Below are 17,581 nucleotides of genomic sequence, written 5' to 3' on the forward strand. Positions count from 1 at the left end.
AAGAAGAATTTATTTCTACCCACACCAACTCTTTTTACTAAATTAGGATAATGAAAAACTGGAAAAAATCATAATGGTCTAACCTATATCATGCAATTTACATGCAGCTCTTTTTTTGCCAATTCATAGCTCACTTTACTATATTAGGATTGTAATTTATGAATAAAACATAAGAAACTGGGTGACAAAAGCACTAATCTACTACACTGTCTATCTAAAATTCTAAAATACAGTTATGTGATCTGCACAATATATATTCTTTGCAGCAGGCATATATCAGCCCTCCGTTATACTTTATGATGAAAAAAGGATCTCTTTGACAAAAGCACTAGCCCGCGTAACCCTGAACGTAAAATACCGTTCTGTGCATTCTTTGCAGAAGGCATATTAACCCTGTGTTCTACTTTATGATATGTCAGAAGTGCATCTAGACACAACTCCATCTCTCTCCACCAGGTACATTTATAACCAGAGCTATCTTGGCATTTTTATTGTTGCCAGAAACATGCTAGGCAGACAAGGAACTCTGTAGGAGGTGCTTTTAAACCCATAAGATATTTGAAAACACGGTGCCCCCCACCCCATAAGAGCTTGGCGCAGTGCCCTAAAGCCGGCTCTGGTGACTCTAATGCACTGAATATTCTAATTAGGTAGCAGTACACACGCCTTCCACTTCCATTTGCAATCTGTGCTCTTCTGATGTCCCTCAGAAGCGATGAAAGCTCCAGACAGCCTGGCTGGCATGTGAAAGAGTACAGGATCCAAATCTGGGAGCGCAGAGCTCTCTTTCACCCCCTCGCAGGGCGAAGCAAGGATTCATAGTAGGCACCTGCCCCCCAGAGCTCACTCTGCTCACCGAGCAACAAGCTCAACACACAAACAGAGCCCCTGAACCGAGGGAGCAATGGACGGGCAGGCCTTGGGTGCATCGGTGCCCACCCTCCCACTGCCCCTCTTGTGCAGCTGTCACTGCAGGCGACCAGGCACTCTTTCAAGAGTACATTTTAAACGATGCACGGAACCATGGATTTATATTATGTTTACTTAACATTTCAAGTGGCAGAGAAGGTGGAAAGAATACCGTGTCACACTAAAGTAATCCATGACCCCCCATCTAGGGCATAAAAATGTCACATTTTAAAAACAAAGTGGATTCAACCGTTTAACACCCCCTCCGCCTGGATTTCAGTGATACAAGGCAAACAAGAACACCCATACAATAAAGTACAGTCCACTTCACCTATGCAACTGGAAATATAGATTAACAAATAATCTACAGCAACGTGCCAATACACATATTAATGCAGTGACTGAGTACTCTGCTACAATATTTATTAAAAATGCACGCAGGTGTTTTATAAAGGGCCAGTTGTCATCTTACAATATCTTAGGGACGCCATAATGGACAGGAAAACAGAGGTACAAACAGCATACACAATATAGTAGAGTTAATTGTCAAATCATTAGAGTGTAGTCAGGTGGACTCCTCACTTTCATCATCCTTCAAACATGGATCCTGGGACATATCAGTTTCAAGGCCTTCTTAAAAAGGTCAGCTTTGACAAGTTGCCTGAATCTTAGGTAGTTGGGCAATGACGTTTGGACCCAGATGGATCTAAAGTTTTGGACCCAGCACTCCCACGGCCTGCATTCGATTGGTGGAATGGGCGCATTGGTATCAGGTGTGACGTGTCTTAGTGAAGTTTCCTATTTGCGATGTGGTATTGGACCGGTATTTGTTAGTATGTTGGTTATTTTTCCCAACAGACTTTCTGGATGATGCAGAAGTACTTGAGTGTAATCTTCAGTTCCACTGGGAGTCAATGGAATGCTTTCAGAAGCATTTTGCTGGAAACACAGGCACATCCAAGCTGCTTGATTTTGGAGTCTCTCAACCAAGTTTGTTGTTGCCAGGTCTCTGTAAACAATGTTACCAAAGCCTCTACTTCCCAAAACAGAAAATCTTCCACGTTCAATTCAATGAGAGGTTTATGGGAGAGGGAGGATTGTGTGAAGCAGGTAGAGTTGCACGTTAACCCCCTTGACTGCAGTGTTCATTTGAGGAGTAAAAAAGAGCTGTACCTTAAAGTGCTCCCCCGTGTTTGGCTTTCCAAGTGCAGAATGAAGCGGTCCCTACACCAGAGGGCCAGTGGAATGGCCTAGAGGCAGCGTCTTGTCTTCCTAACATTAGGGCTTCCATTGTAGATATCTTTTGGCTTAAGGAAGCTTTATCTCACCCCCATAGTGTGAGGCCCAGCCAATTGGTGATGCTATTGTGGCCCTCAGAATGATTCTTCAGGTGCATGTTTATTTGTGTTGTCAGATACACCCGGAAGTGAATACTGTACTGCTATAGTAGCTGAGACGTGGTCACGTGTAGCAGTTAAACAGGAGTGGGGTGTGGAAAGAGTGACATCCTAGACCTGTGATAGCAGGATTCGGAAGGACAGAGCACACCTGTCGAGCATGACGAGGGAACAGTGGACTAAGCCATGTTAGCGCAGTGGAGGCTCTCCTGATCCGCCCTCTCAACCCTTAGGTCAGCATCTCAGGATCCACGCTGTCACCCACAGCGACAGAGGAGAATCAAAGCTGTGTGGCGGCGGCTGCTGCTGAGTGTGTTGTGGAGGTTCCCTCCCTCTCAAAGGCTGGAAACATTTCAAATGGGAAACAAATGAAGCTTCCAACTTTGGCATGTTTGGGCTCAGTACAAAGCCGAGCATCCACTGTCACTGAACGGTGCATTTTTATTTCCCACTCTTCTTCCCATGGCAACAGGAAGTGGCCAGTTGCCGCAGGCCTAATTCTGAAAATAAGCACAATTGACTGTCAAAGCAAAACTAATGTAGAAAATGTAAAGATCCACAACATTTGCAGGGCTTTTGTGTAAGTTCGTGCAACCATTCCTGGCGGCATATGGGCAGCTCGGGCTGCTCCCTGCTCAACCACAGGCTTTAAATACGGGGGAGGTAGCTAGCCAAATTGAAATGCTAGTGGTCACTCACCACATTTTGCGGGGGAATGCGGCTCATTTTACATTACGTCAAAGGGGATTTGTCTAAAAAAACACAGATTTGAATGACCGAAAGCCAGACACGTATTTTCTATCTTGCCTTAATTTCTTACTTGCTGCCTCATTTTTCCTGTTGTTGCGTATTGATAGACAGGCACAGGGCTCAATTTACAAAAGATTATATGTGACCGACTCCTACCGGTCCAAAAATATGAAACACCTACTCATGGAAGGAGTTTGTGACCCAGAGCAATTGTGTGTATAGAAAACAATCGTTATCCCCCCACACTTCTCATTTAACCACCTGGAGCCAGGAGTCAGGCAGCAAACTGTGCACCACATTCAGAGCCCCTTTTACTCCACTTCAGGTACATGCAGGAAAGTACTCTGCACCTTCCGCTCTGCACTCACATAGAACCGCTCATACATCTATATAAACACCTTTTTTCCAGATTTTCCAACCTTTAATTTTTGAGTATGTGTTTTTTCAATCCCATTTCTTTACATTCTAATTTCCGCATGTTATGATACCCTCATGGTTTCATTGGGGGTCAGCAGCATACTGCTGTGCTAACCCCATGGAAGACGCGGCATACTCAAATGGTGCGAGATGAAAGGGAAAGAGATGACTTTAAATCTAGAAAACACTTTATTTTTCCTGCTCTAGAACGCCTTACACTCACCCAGCACCTACAATTTTTGCAGCCAGTGACCTAAATACTCAGTAAATGCTAATGTTCCACAAGTACCAATGTGTCCCTCTTTGATCGTTTTTTTGTCCTTGTGTCAGTGTCTCTGTGCTCCGAGGTTGGGTTCTACCACATACCTTAAGTTCACTTTCCATTTTACACTACTCCAGCTCGCATATTCTACGTGCCTCCACTACTACACACCTTCCATACTCCTACTACACATAACGCATTATCTTCCCCATTCTGCAACAAGCCCCCCATTCTCCTATTCTGCACCACACCTTCTGTTCCCTTTTACTCAAGGCACATTCCATTCAACACCATAAATATGATTCCTTATTCTGTAAGGTACTATCCAGCCACCATCTACCACACACTGTGTATCTCCCATTGCACGGGATGCCTTGCATCGGCCATTCCCTACCCCGCGAGCACGTCCTCCCCTTTTATTTCGAGATATAATCCATCTGCAAGGCTTCCCTCCACACACCATGGAATATTTTTCCACATTCTGTAGCATACTCTCCTCCTTCGTTTTAGTCCTCATTGCGCAACGTGCATGGGAATCTGTCACTTGCAGTGCTGCTGGGCAAATTCCTACATAGCCCTCCACGCAGACTTCTGTTCTCAATCCTATAGCACTTCTAACTATAGCTACAAGATACCAACTCCACTGGTATAGGCGAATCACCATTTCTAATCAGTGTATGGAATGTGAACAAAGATGGCCTCTGCTGTGACTGTTGCGCGTGCGAACTTGAGCCAGAATCTCTCTCAGATACTCTTTTGGCGGGTGCATGAATTGTTTTTCGGTGGCATGCAGAGGTTGCCTGCCAGATGCTGCAGGCATAGTCCATCACTGCCCAGCTATATGGCAATCTTCTACTTGGGGTTACCAACTCTCTGCCTTTGTTTATCTAGAATAACCCTTCAGCATGGAATCCCGTAGTCTGGACAGCATGTTCCCAACCCCTAACTTCACTTTAATCACCAATATTTTGTCCCACTGCTACACATTAAGGGAGCTAAGATAACGCCCATAATGCCTTTTTTGTTGCGAGGGGGACAGGTGGAGCAGCTTCTAAGTTCACCACCAGGAGTGCTCAACTTGCACCATCATATTCACGCTCTCTCTCTTCCTATTTTTTTTAGGAGCCGACTTCCAGCCTTCTTCTTCAAATTTCAGTTTCGGAATGTGGAATACAGCTCAGGCAGGAATAAAACTTTCCTGTGCTTTGTGATGGACCTCCAAGGCAAGGAGACTGGGGTCCTCCGTGGGTATCTGGAAGATGAGCACATCTCTGCCCACGCCGAAGAGGCCTTTTTCAACACTGTCCTGCCAGAGTGCAAGGCTGGCGTTAAATATCAGGTGACCTGGTACATGTCCTCCAGCCCGTGCGTGGCCTGCTCAGAGCTCATCGCCGGGGTGCTGAAGAAGAACAAGAACCTGCGGCTGATGCTCCTGGTGGGGCGGCTTTTCATGTGGGAGGAGCCAGAGATCCAGGACAGCCTGCGCAAGCTGAAGACTGCAGGCTGCAAGATGAAGATCATGGGCCCACAGGATTTCGAATTTGTCTGGAAAAATTTTGTCGAGCAGGAGGAAGGCCAGGACGGACCCTTCGTGCCATGGGAAGACCTACAGGAGAACTTTCTTTATTATGAAGAGAAGTTGGCCGAGATCCTGCAGTGAACACTGCCAGAGGTCCAGGATAGAGCTGCATTTCCTCCCAGGTTAGTTTGACTATTTTCCAAGAGATTCTCTCTTTCAAACTAAGACACAGTAAGATAATGAGAAGGAGGTACATAGAGATGTAATTCATTAGCAAGCAGAAAACGTGAGCAAGCCATTAAAAGCTCGAGCTAGATGCTTGGCTTAGCTCGAGGTCCTTTTGACAGTTTGAGCCTAAAATACACTGACCTATCACATGGCAGCTGCTTGCCACCTGCCACCCACGCTCTAGCTTCTTGCATTAAGTATTAAACACATTCATTAACCTTTGATGTGAAACAGGAGGGAAAGAGATACCCATCTACTGGATGAATTCCACAAAATGAAACCAGAAATCGTGAGCTCAATCTCGGCTTCCTCACTTGACAAAAGTTTGTTACCCTATGATGTAGTGGGGTCTCTGGAAGTGAACTCTAAGGGATAAATATATATATATATATATATATATATATATATATATATATATATATATATATATATATATATATATCAAACAAATCACCCGAAAGCTTGAGGGCGCACACAACGGCAGAGAAACCATCCGGTTTTCACACAGGCAGCTTTCTCAAGCAACTTGCTATGCTGTTCCGGAAAAAATCTTCCTTCGACCTTACGCGTTTCAAGGCTTGCGCCCCTTCGTCTGAGGTCACTGCAACTGCTGCTCTGACAGGTAGTTCTCTGCATGATCCTCGTTTTATACTACCCTGAGTGGGCCCCGCTCATTGCGAGTTGAGATTACTGCATGCTGGGATATTGAGTCCCGTTAAAGAACGAATATTTCCTTTAAGTAAATCCTGTTCAGTCAACAGAAGTTAAAAGCACATATTCTGCCCTGAGTGGGCTCCAAAATAGCACGCAAGGAATTTCGCCATCTCTGCCGTGCTGTATAAGCAAGCAAGATCAGTTCCTGCTAACAGCCTGCTTCGTGAGTCCTCGGATGGTGCTGCCCTCCACGGCAGGGCAGCCGTGAGTAAAGTATCAAACAAATCACCCGAAAGCTTGAGGGCGCACACAACGGCAGAGAAACCATCCAGCTTTCACACAGGCAGCTTTCTCAAGGCCACATGCCACGACCCTGGACACTCTTCCTCCACCCGCGGGTGGCAACCACGCGTACTCTGCTGGCGGAAAAGCCAAGAGCAAGCAAAAAGTCTATGAGGACACTGATACCACTAATACTGATACCGACAGTAGTACCACGGACGAGGAGTCCCCCCCTAGAAAGAGGGCTAAGAAGGTGGTTCCGACATCTTCAGAGACGGCGTCAACTACTCCTTTCACGTTCAACCCTAGCGAGATAGTGCACCCAAGTTCTACGGACTGGGCTCCAGCACCAGAGGTGATCGAATATCTGCATGAGAATATTCGCAAAGAGTTTGACAAGGAGGTCAGGAATCGACTTCGGTTGGAATGTCCTCGGCTGGATCTTCCGGATAAGGTCGCGGAAACGCCAGAGATAGACGTAAGTTTGCTTACGTTTTTGAAAAAATTCGCAAGAGACCCCAAGAAAGGGATAGACCGAGCCTGGAGAGGGTGTCAAGATAAGCTACATGACGTCGTGGGTCCCCTCGCAAAGATTCTGGAAATGGCTTTGGTGGCCAAGGAGTCGGCGACTCCAGTGGATCCGGATATCTTAGCCGGATGGACACAGAGGGCAATCTGCCTGCTGGGTAATGCCAACTGTGCCATATCGACGGAAAGGCGCAAGTCCCTGCTCATGCGCATGGACACTAATCTTACTGATTTGGCCGCTGCTGAACCAGGACCCCTTGCAGAGGGCAATTTGTTTGGGGACCGATTCGTGAAGGACGTGTCAAAGTACGTAGGGACCTTCACATCGCTGGACAAGGCGCAATCAGGGATAAAGAGGGTATTTACCCAGGGCCTTTTCAATAGGGCGGGACGAGGTAGGGGACGCTCGTCAGGCCGTTTCTCCAACCAAGGTCCCCCCAGAGGTGATTTCGGACACGGAAGAGGTGAATGGAACTCTACCAGAGGGGGTACCTTCTATCCCACCCACCGCCGCTTCAACAAGCGCAGATTCCAAAGTGGCGGAAACAAAGCAGGATTCCACGCACAAAGTTCCACAGGTGAGTGTAGCAGACTTGTCTCTTCTGCCATTGGGGGGTCGCACTCAGTTTTTTCTACACAATTGGCGCACCCTTACTCAGGATGCGTGGGTGCTTCAGACGGTTCAGGGATTCCATCTGGAATTTTACGAACCTCCCTGTCAGGACGCATGGCCCAGGCCTCTCCATTTTTCCCAACACGAATGCAACTTTATAGACGAAGAAATAGAGGCCTTGCTGCAAAAGCACGCAATAGCTTTATGCAATCACAAGCCTCACGGCTTTTGCAGCAATGTTTTTCTGGTCCAGAAGAAGGGAGGTGGATACAGACTGGTCTTGAATTTGAGGGAATTCAACCATTTTCTAGTGTACAAGCACTTCAAGATGGAAGGGATACACCTTTTGGCGGATCTGTTGAAACCGGGAGATTGGCTGGTCAGGCTGGATCGCAAAGATGCATACCTGTCCATCCCTATTTTTCCTCTGCACCGTCGTTTCCTACAATTTCAGTGGAAAGGTTGGTGGTTCGAGTATTTGGCCCTTCCTTTCGGGCTTTCCTCGGCTCCCTGGTGCTTCACCAAGGTGATGAAGCCAGTGGTCGCTCATTTGCATGATCATTTATCTGGACGATATCTTAATCATGGCTCAAAGCCCGGCTCTAGTCTTGCAGCACCTACAAATGACAATGTCTCTTTTGCAGAGCCTAGGGTTTGTGATCAATCAAACCAAGTCTGCTCTACTACCATCGACCAACACCGAATTCCTGGGGTTTGTGATAGACTCCAAGAAGGCGCAATTGCACCTTCCAAAAACGAAACTCAAGGATCTCAAAAAGGAGATAGTAGCTATGTTAGGCAGGCAGATGGTATCTCTCAGGATCATAGCCAGAATAGTGGGCTTGTTAGCATCATCCATACAAGCAATTTTTCCGGGACCACTGCATTACAGGGCATTGCAGAGACTGAAAATTCAGCACCTTCAGAAGGGTCAGGCCTATTCAGACCTGGTCCCGCTCTCTCAGGAGGTTTGGGACGAGATGCAATGGTGGCTGGGACACGTAGAAGCGTGGAGCGGCAGGGCCATCTTCGGCTCCCTGCCGGAAGTAGTCATCGAGTCCGACGCCAGTCGTTGGGGCTGGGGAGTGCGTTGTGGAGACATTTCCACAGGCGGAAGATGGTCTCCCCAGGAGTTAGATTTGCACATAAATTGTCTGGAGCTCCTAGCGGGCTCCTTTGCAATTAGGACACTGTCACCCAGACAGACAGCTTGTTGCATCCTGCTGAGGATGGACAACGTGTCAGCAGTGAGGTACATAAACAGGCTGGGGGGAACGAGATCACCCCTGTTAGTGGAGATTGCCAAGGACTTTTGGCACTATTGCCTGAGTCATCAGATAACGGTAATAGCGGAGTATATTCCAGGGCAGTCCAACCTCATAGCGGACTGGAATTCCAGACATCTCAGGGATTACAGCGACTGGAAATTGATGACGAGCATGTTTTGCTGGCTGCAGAACGTTTGGGGGCCGTTTCAAACGGACCGGTTTGCTTCCAGGTTGAATCGACAGATTTCCAACTTCTTCAGCTGGAGACCGGATCCAGTGGCGAAAGCCACGGATGCGTTCCTCCAGGATTGGTCGGGAGCGGTGAATTATGCTTTCCCGCCATTCCTCCTCATTCCGAGAGTAACCTCTCATATTCTCAGACAGCAAGCGGAGGTGATATTAGTGACGCCACGGTGGAGATCGCAACCGTGGTTCCCGATACTGTTAGAAATGAGCTGCGATCTTCCCAGGAGGCTCCCTTGGTCGGAGTCTCTCCTCCTGGGACCTCACGGGGAGCGACATCCTCTGATCACATCGGAGAGGTTGTCGCTGATGGCATGGAGAATTTCCGGCAACAGTGGGAAATGCCGGGATTTTCGGAGACAGCTTCAGGCTTCATCAGGCAGGCGTGGGCTCCTTCCACCAGGAAGCGATATTCATCAGCCTGGACAAGCTGGATGGGTTGGTGCGTGGAACGGAATCTGGATCCCGTGGGGACAGGATTATCCCATATTGTGAATTTTCTTTCGGAAAAAGCAGCAAGTGGTTTAGCTTATCATTCTGTAAATAATTTCAGATCGGCCATTTCGGCAGGGTACGCTCCGGTGGATGGGAAACCGGTGGGCATGCACCCTATGGTCTGCAAACTTCTTAAAGGTATTCGGATAGCAAATCCTCCCAAGCCCAAATATTCGGGCTTATGGGATGTGTCGTTAGTCATTTCTCTATTCAACAGTTGGCCGGTGAATAGTCAGTTATTAAGGAAACAGCTCTTCGCTAAATTTGCGATGTTACTATGCTTATCGGCTTGTAGACGCTCATCGGATGTACGGGCATTGGACATTACAGGTAGAGTATTTACTCCGGAAGGAGTTTCTTTCACTATTACGGGACGTACTAAAACACTTTCTAGACACATTGAGTATAATGCTTTTCCTAGTAATGAAAAACTATGTGTGGTCCAATGCTTGAAGACCTATGAGGAATGTACCCGATCTTTGAGGGCTGAGGGTTCTACGCAACTCTTGCTTGCAATACAAAAACCTTTTAAACCGGTGTCTGCTGCAACTATAGCCAGATGGCTGCGCTATATTATGAAGGAAGCAGGTGTTGATATTCAAATGTTTGGTGCACATTCTGTGCGAGGTGCAATGGCTTCGAAGTCATTTATGCTAGGTTCTAGTATTCAGGACATTATGCGTTGTGCTGATTGGTCTTCAGAGTCAACATTCAAACAGTTTTATTACAAGCCGGTGGGAGACATAACATCTGTGGTATTTAATAAGCGTTAAACTAGCATAATCCGAAGCCTCCGGTCCTGTAATAGAATCAAAAATTAGCTAGCATTCGCGCCAAGAATTTTCAATTCTATTAAGGACACGGAGGCGAGGATTATCCCACCCGGCTATGTACAATGTGATTGTCATGTTTACCCACCCGTTGAAGATTATATGACATTTTTGATGTAAACGGAGTTTACGGGTTGTTCTTGTTTGATTTTCCTAGGTGCAGACAAGAAGTCTGAATGAAGATGTCTTCACGTTGAAGCTTTTTGGGAGGAATTGGTGTTCCGGTTAATTTTCCAGATCAGCCGGAAAGTCTGGATGCGGATATCTTCACGTTGAAGACTGTTCGGAGGACGTTGGGTTCCCGTTAAACTTCCAGGTTGGAAGATGTTGTGAAAGTTGTGGATTTGTGGACTTTACACAGTTCGAGCAAAGAAAGAGGAGGCTGGGACAGTGACCAGGGCTCTTATGGAGGGCTAAGGAGGCGTGGCTGATGCTAAGCAACATGGACAATATAGTTGTTTCACTAATTGTATGTTTATTGGCTGCTGTGAGTTGATACAGTAAAGAAGGAGATAGCATAATCCTTGCCTCCGTGTCCTTAATAGAATTGAAAATTCTTGGCGCGAATGCTAGCTAATTTTTGATTCCTTTATGTTCTACTACAGCTTCCCAGAGTGTTCTAAAGAACAACTAGCGCGCTAACAGTCCTACTTATGACAAACGTATTGCACACCTGAAGCCATCTTGATTGGAATAAAGTGGTAACTCTTAAAACATTTAATTTCAAAAGGAACACAATGAGGGGGTTCATTTTGCCATAGAAAGTATGATTAGTGCTGCAGAAAGAAAAATTAGGGCCCATTTTGAGTGACTTCTCAAATCCTCTTCTATTTCATTAAAAAATTCTGACATGCAGACTGAAACATGCACTTTCAATACCAGCAGCAGACTTCCCTGGTGAGCAGTAGCTTTACTACAGTGATCTAATAAGCAACTAGAGGGCTAACATTCTGAATTTATGGCAAATGTGTGACACATCTGAATGCCTTCTTGATGGAATCAAAGTAAAAAACGGAAAGTATTTCCTACTGAGGAGACTGTAGTAAATGAGGAAATTAGGAAACTTCATAACAAATAGGTCTCCCAAAATGGCCACCAGAGACAAAAGAGCCCAAGTGTAGCCCAAATATCACCCAGATGTAGCCCAAGTATAGCCCAATGACAGAATGTCCCAAAGTGTTCTAATGAACAACTAGAGCGCTAACAGTCTTACTTATGACAAAAGTATGGCACACCTGAAGCCATCTTGATTGAAATAAAGTGGTAACACTTAAAACATTTAATTTACAAAGGAACAAAATGAGGGGGTTCATTTTGCCATAGAAATTATGATTAGTGCTGCAGAAAGAAAAATTAGGGCACATTTTGACTTCTCAAATCCTCTTCTATTTCATAAAAAAATTCTGACATGCAGACTGAAACATGCACTTTGAATACCAGCAGCAGACTTCCGTGGTGAGCAGTAGTTTTACTACAGTGATCTAATGAGCAACTAGAGTGCTAACATTCAGAATTTATGGCAAATGCGTGACACATCTGAATGCCTTCTTGATGGAACCAAAGTAAAAAACTGAAAGTATTTCCTACTGAGGAGACTGCAGTAAATGAGGAAATTAGGAAACTTCATAACAAATATGCTCAGACGTGAGTCCCGTGCTCTCCATGCCACTGGAGTCAAGCTATCCTGGCTGATGAGGGCTGAAAGCCCGAAACCGGTCCTAGGATGCTCGTTTCCAGTCCAGGGAGGAACTGGCCTAGCAGTTCGGGCTGGACTGTTCCCATTGGGCGCAGGGTCAAGACTGATTTGCATATGGCTGGGTCCAATCTGGAATGGCATGGTGAGCAAAAAAAATGATGGATTTAGGCCCAGATCTCTGTACTGGGGTGAATGTGTGACATTGTTCTGCATTCTGTCCATCAATTGTTCTTTTTGCATTGGTCACCCCGAGCGGGACGGGTATGCTCAGACGTGAGTCCCGTGCTCTCCATGCCACTGGAGTCAAGCTATCCTGGCTGATGAGGGCTGAAAGCCCGAAACCGGTCCTAGGATGCTTGTTTCCAGTCCAGGGAGGAACTGGCCTAGCAGTTCGGGCTGGACTGTTCCCATTGGGCGCAGGGTCAAGACTGATTTGCATATGGCTGGGTCCAAACTGGAATGGCATGGTGAGCAAAAACATGATTGATTTAGGCCAAGATCTCTGTACTGGGGTGAATGTATGACATTGTTCTGCATTCTGTCCATCAATTGTTCTTTTTGCACTACACACTGAACAGGTCACTTGAAGAAAGTCAGTTTCAATGTTCAGTAGGAAGTACAGACTCCTGAAGCAGGCTAAATCAGAGCTGAACGCATGGTGGTAACATTGCTCTATTCAGCCTGTGGCCATAGTACATAAACTACCATTATCTTAGGAAAATACACCCATTTCAAGAATCCCACTCATGTCAAATCCTACGAGCCAATTAGTGTTTACAGAAGCAGTAACAGGCAGGCTGAATAAATCAGCAAAAGCTCCAGATGCTATGACGCTAGACTTTGCCCTAGGCTCTATCTTGAAAGAGCTCACAGCACTCAAGACCTCTGTGATGAGGGTTGTGGGTAAGCAGCCCTAGATGGAGACCTTGCTTTGAGACTGCTCCGTGCCAGCTGTAGAATTATCCTACAATAATCATGTTTCCCTGAACCTGCAAGTTATCTTTAGCCTACAGTACATGTGGATCCCGGCCTGGGTTGTTTTCAAGGGATATCGCTTGAGATGGACGATGTCCGACATACGAGGCCAAGGAGGACGCGACCATGAATGCAGAGAGTGGGCTGGTGGAGAAAGCCCATGCGAGGTGGAGTGGAGAGGTGAACGGGGTCTGGTACTGTGGGGGAGAGGTTTGGAAGCCCACTGTGATGGGTCCGCAGTGCGACTTGGCCATCCCCCTTCCTACCCCTAGATTGAAGGCACCATTGGCCAGGCACGGCTTGCCGGAAGAGTGCAGGTGTGGCCGAGGACATCGCCTGCCCTGTGGGCCTTTGGATATGAGGTCCAGCACCCGCGGTGGGTAGGAAGCACTGCAGTGGACTCGTTAAGAGTTTGCCACAGGAATCTGAAGACCGCTGCTGGTGGCGGGGTTGGTGGTGCTGCTGAATGCAAAGGGACAGTGGAGGAACAATCCTTCTCTCTGGCCCCAGCTGACCTCAATGGTTTGCTTGGGTACAAAATGTAACTGCAATGCTGTTGTTGCGTTAAAAAATTACCTGATGTGGCTTAGTGATGTAATCTTTGTATTTTTGAGTAAATTTTGTTATGTAAAATTACCAGAATTATGCAACTACTCCAGAATACTTTTAATTTCGCCCAGGCTTAGATTAGATGGTTTACCTATACAATTTTATAAAGCCAACAAAGAGGCAATTGTTCTTCTCTTGCTGAAGACCTTCAGTTTTAGCACCAGGCATAACCCCTCTCCCAGATTTTCACATGGCAAATCTCTCTCTCATTTTATGATGGAAATTGAATATTGCACCCCTCACACAGAAAGTTAAGGCCCATGTGGGGCGTTGGAATACATAGCCATTAAGCATGCTGGGTAAGGGGGCTTTATTTAAAACGGTGGCTCTAACAGAGTTGCTTTATACGCTGGGAAATTATCATTTCATCTCTCGTTGGAGTGGTTCTCCAAATTACATGCCAGTATAAATAGTTTTATGTGGATGGGGCCCTCCTGAGTGTAGCTCACAAGAAGTATACCCAAGTTCTATTTGATGAGGAAAATGGGACCTTTGACAAAAAACTGTATTACTGGACAGCCCAGATGCTTCCAATTAACAAATGGATTTTTGGGACTATGATGATCTGGCAATATGGCCTGAGGAAGCCTTGTTTGATAGACCTACCCCATGATCATTACTGTATGGGAGCAACATCACAGCGAATAAGCCCCCTATAAGACCGAAACCTGCAGAAAGTTGGTACATTGAGTTACAATGGATGGGCTGGTTCAAGAAGTTAATCAGAGAAAAGTTGTTATGGCACAGATCCTGTCTTAAAGAAGCATCTTGACTAAAGGGATTTAAGTACTCGGGCAGGATGGGGCTTTCGAAGCTAGGATATGTCTGTGTTCACAAGCACATGCTATCCTTTGAACACCTGACTGAAATGTGAGCTCTAAAAATCCAAGTTTTTCCTCAATTGCAATTGCCAGACGTGTTGGAATCATACAAAAGCCACCTAGATCCAGTCCGTAAAGTTAACCCACTGGAAGCAAAGCTCACTATGGGAGTAATGGGGGAAGGGCATCTCCCATCTGTATAAACTCTGGTAGTAAATGTCTCTGATCTTATGGTGAAATTAAAAGAAAACTGGGAATCAGACCTGGGGGCACTCGACAAAGAGTCGTGGGTAGAAGCTAAGATGGCTGCCAGATGGTTGGTAATCCTGGCCCAGCTAAGACTCATTCAATTTAAGTTCTTACAAAAGCTCTATTATACTCTAATAGACTGTGGAAGATGAGGAGTGCAGGAGATACCAAATGCTTAGATATAAATTAGCCAGAGGCACTTTGTGGATTTGGGGAACCTGGTACAATCATGTTAACGTCTTTTGAAGTAGCATACATGGAGTCAGACACGGCTTGGAGAAGTGTTTGTAGGGGCTAATGCAGATGTTGTACCCTGGAGAAAAATTCAATTTTTCTTTGTTGAAGCTAAATTAGATTTAAGGTTGTGATCAGTATATATTGCATGATGGATGATGCTAGGCCTTTATTTACTTTCAATTATGGTTTGAAAATCTGCAAATCAGTAAAGAGAAATTTATTTTTAAAAATGCAGACAGCTAAACACATTGAAGATGTCACCTGAAAGTGCATTTGTTTGGGGACAGATATAGCTACCTTTAACTTCTGTCTACTGACAACATAAGATAGGTTTGTGAAAGTGGAACAAATGATCGCCATAGCAGTTGTAAGAAGCTGGCCTGGTATATGATGTCCAGCAATGTTAGGTTGCACCCGTCACCAGTCCAGACACCCCTTATGATGATAAGAGGTCTGAAACAACCTGAGAAAGCTCTCTAAGTGGTAGCTGTGGAAAGCAGCCTTCAGGCTTAATCTAGAAGGAGTGTAAAGTAGCTTGTTTTACCAGAATACAATCTTTTAATATATATTAAATGAAAAAGAACCACAAAGGGTATTTATAAAAATATGTATTTATTATATAATACTCTCTAACACGTTTAGATATCTCCTACCTGGAGATAAACACAATACACACAATACTTTGCATAGAAGTACAGTAAATAGCACAAAATACACAGTGGGCCCCAGGGATGGACCAAACCTTATACTAAGAAAGTGGTATAAGAACCACGACTCACATCAAGATAAAGTCGAGAGGACATAGAAGTGCTGGAGACCCAAGGAACCACCCAAAGTGAGTGACTAGGAACCCCACGGAGAGCGTGTTCAGTGTGGGAACACGACCGCGTGCTCCGTACAAATCAACATGTGAGTCGCGGTTGGAATTTTAAAGATTAAGGACCCTTCCCAGTGAACCCTGAAGAAACCCTGTGGAAGACAGAAGGTTGGAGAGCCACCCCATCTGTGGATTACCTAATACCCACATTACCTACACCAGGGAAGCCAGGAGCATAGGTGTCAAGTGGTTCGGAAACCGCTGTCGAACCCAATGAAAGACTTCAGGAAAGGGCAGCTGGTGAAGGAGAAAGTTTCCGGTGGAATCCGAAGGTGGATTCTAGTTGAGAGGTACCTGTAAGCAGAGGGGACAGAGTCTATGTCACTCAGGAGTGACCAGGAGATCTGGAAGACGTACGCTCACCGATGTCGGGAGTTGCAGGAGGGTTGACGAGGACCTTGACTCTGCAGCTGTGAGGACCAGGCGATGCTGAGGCAGACCTGGAGCCATGCACAAGCTGTCCCATGTCGGATGTCGAGTGCTGAGGGGTCGGTCTGGCGGAAGCACCAACAAGCCTTGGCAAATACAACCAATGCAGAAGTCGAAGAAGGTACAATGTCGGGACCAGCAAGGTCCAGGGGACTCACCGGAAGCAGGGGAGTCAGGACAGGCCTGAGCAATCAGGGGAGCCCAAAAGAAGCAAAGATGACCCTCAACAGGACCCACAGGCCGGAGGACCTGGAGTCGCAAGAGGACCTTGAGGAGCTCACCAAAAGATGCAGGTCACGGTGTAAACAATGCGAGGTGGACAAAGACTTTGGTCACTGGAGATGCTTGAGATTGGAACTACTTGGAGCCCGAAGATCCTGGTGGAAGGAAGTCAACAAACCTTTGCAGCTGCAAGTTGATGCGGTGCACAGGGGTTCGGTTCCTGCAGCTCCCACGAGGGATACTGGCCTCAAACTTGATGAGAGGGCTGGGCAGGCCTCGAGAGCTGTGGAGAACCACCACTTGTGTTGCAGAACCTTTCGGCGTCTGTAGAAGCTCAGGATCAGCAGACCGGTCAGCTTAGTTGCGGTGCATGCGAATGCAGGGAAGTGACTCCTTCACTTCAAGGGAGATTCCTTCAGGTGTCTTGGATGTCCACAGGCCTTGGAAGGTTCCTGTATGGTGCACAGGCAGACGATACAGCAGACTGGAATGGGGACGAAGCCGAGCCCAAACGAAGTCTAGCGAAGTCCAGAGTGCCCAGATGGTAGAAGAAGAAGTGGTATCTGAATTAAATCTTATCCCACGACGTATCTAGGGACTTACACCCAGGTAAGCCTTTAAGTACCCTAAGGAAAGGGTTGGGACGATTTAGGGGACCCTCCCAGGGGAAGGTCTGGACAGGGGGGAGGTTACTCCCATGTCCTTTGTCCAGTTTTGTGCCAGAGCGGAGCCGATGGCTCCCAGGCCTGGTTTGAACTTGACTATGCATGGGGACACCAGATGTGCCCCTTATACAGACTGATTTGCGCTGGCAAGCGCACCCACCTGGCCACAATACACTAAATCCTGTCTGGGAGGTGGTCACACCTCCCTGTGACAGGATGCCTATTGTTCTGCCTTCTGCTGCTCGAGCTTGGCTCAGCAGCAGGAGGGCAGAATCGTGTCTCTGGTCGGTAGCAATCAGGTTGTGCTGTCCGGAGCTAGAAGGCTAGCACAGGGAACACCGAGAGCCAAACGGAAGGCTCTTCCAGTGCTTGGAATCATACCTCCCACACCGTTTATGGTGTGGGG

The 17,581-nt window shown here is 46.6% G+C and overlaps 1 protein-coding gene across 3 annotated transcripts in view; it reads left to right on the forward strand.

Moving 5' to 3' along the window:
- LOC146869581 (C->U-editing enzyme APOBEC-2-like) overlaps positions 1–10,914 on the forward strand; it is a 30,079-nt gene extending 19,165 nt beyond the window's left edge. The window contains exons 3-4 of one of the 3 annotated variants that reach the window (XM_085606510.1): positions 4,858–5,436; positions 10,553–10,912. In XM_085606510.1, coding sequence (XP_085462636.1) covers positions 4,858–5,395 — 538 coding nt within the window. In that variant the 3' untranslated portion in view covers positions 5,396–5,436; positions 10,553–10,912. Of the gene's footprint in view, positions 1–4,857; positions 5,437–10,552 lie in introns of all 3 variants that reach the window. The other 2 variants (XM_085606526.1, XR_014961800.1) reach the window with 2 other exon arrangements.
- The last annotated feature ends 6,667 nt before the right edge of the window (positions 10,915–17,581 follow it).

The sequence above is a fragment of the Triturus cristatus genome, chromosome 1_1 (assembly GCF_964204655.1).
Source record: "Triturus cristatus chromosome 1_1, aTriCri1.1, whole genome shotgun sequence".
NCBI lineage: Eukaryota > Metazoa > Chordata > Amphibia > Caudata > Salamandridae > Triturus > Triturus cristatus.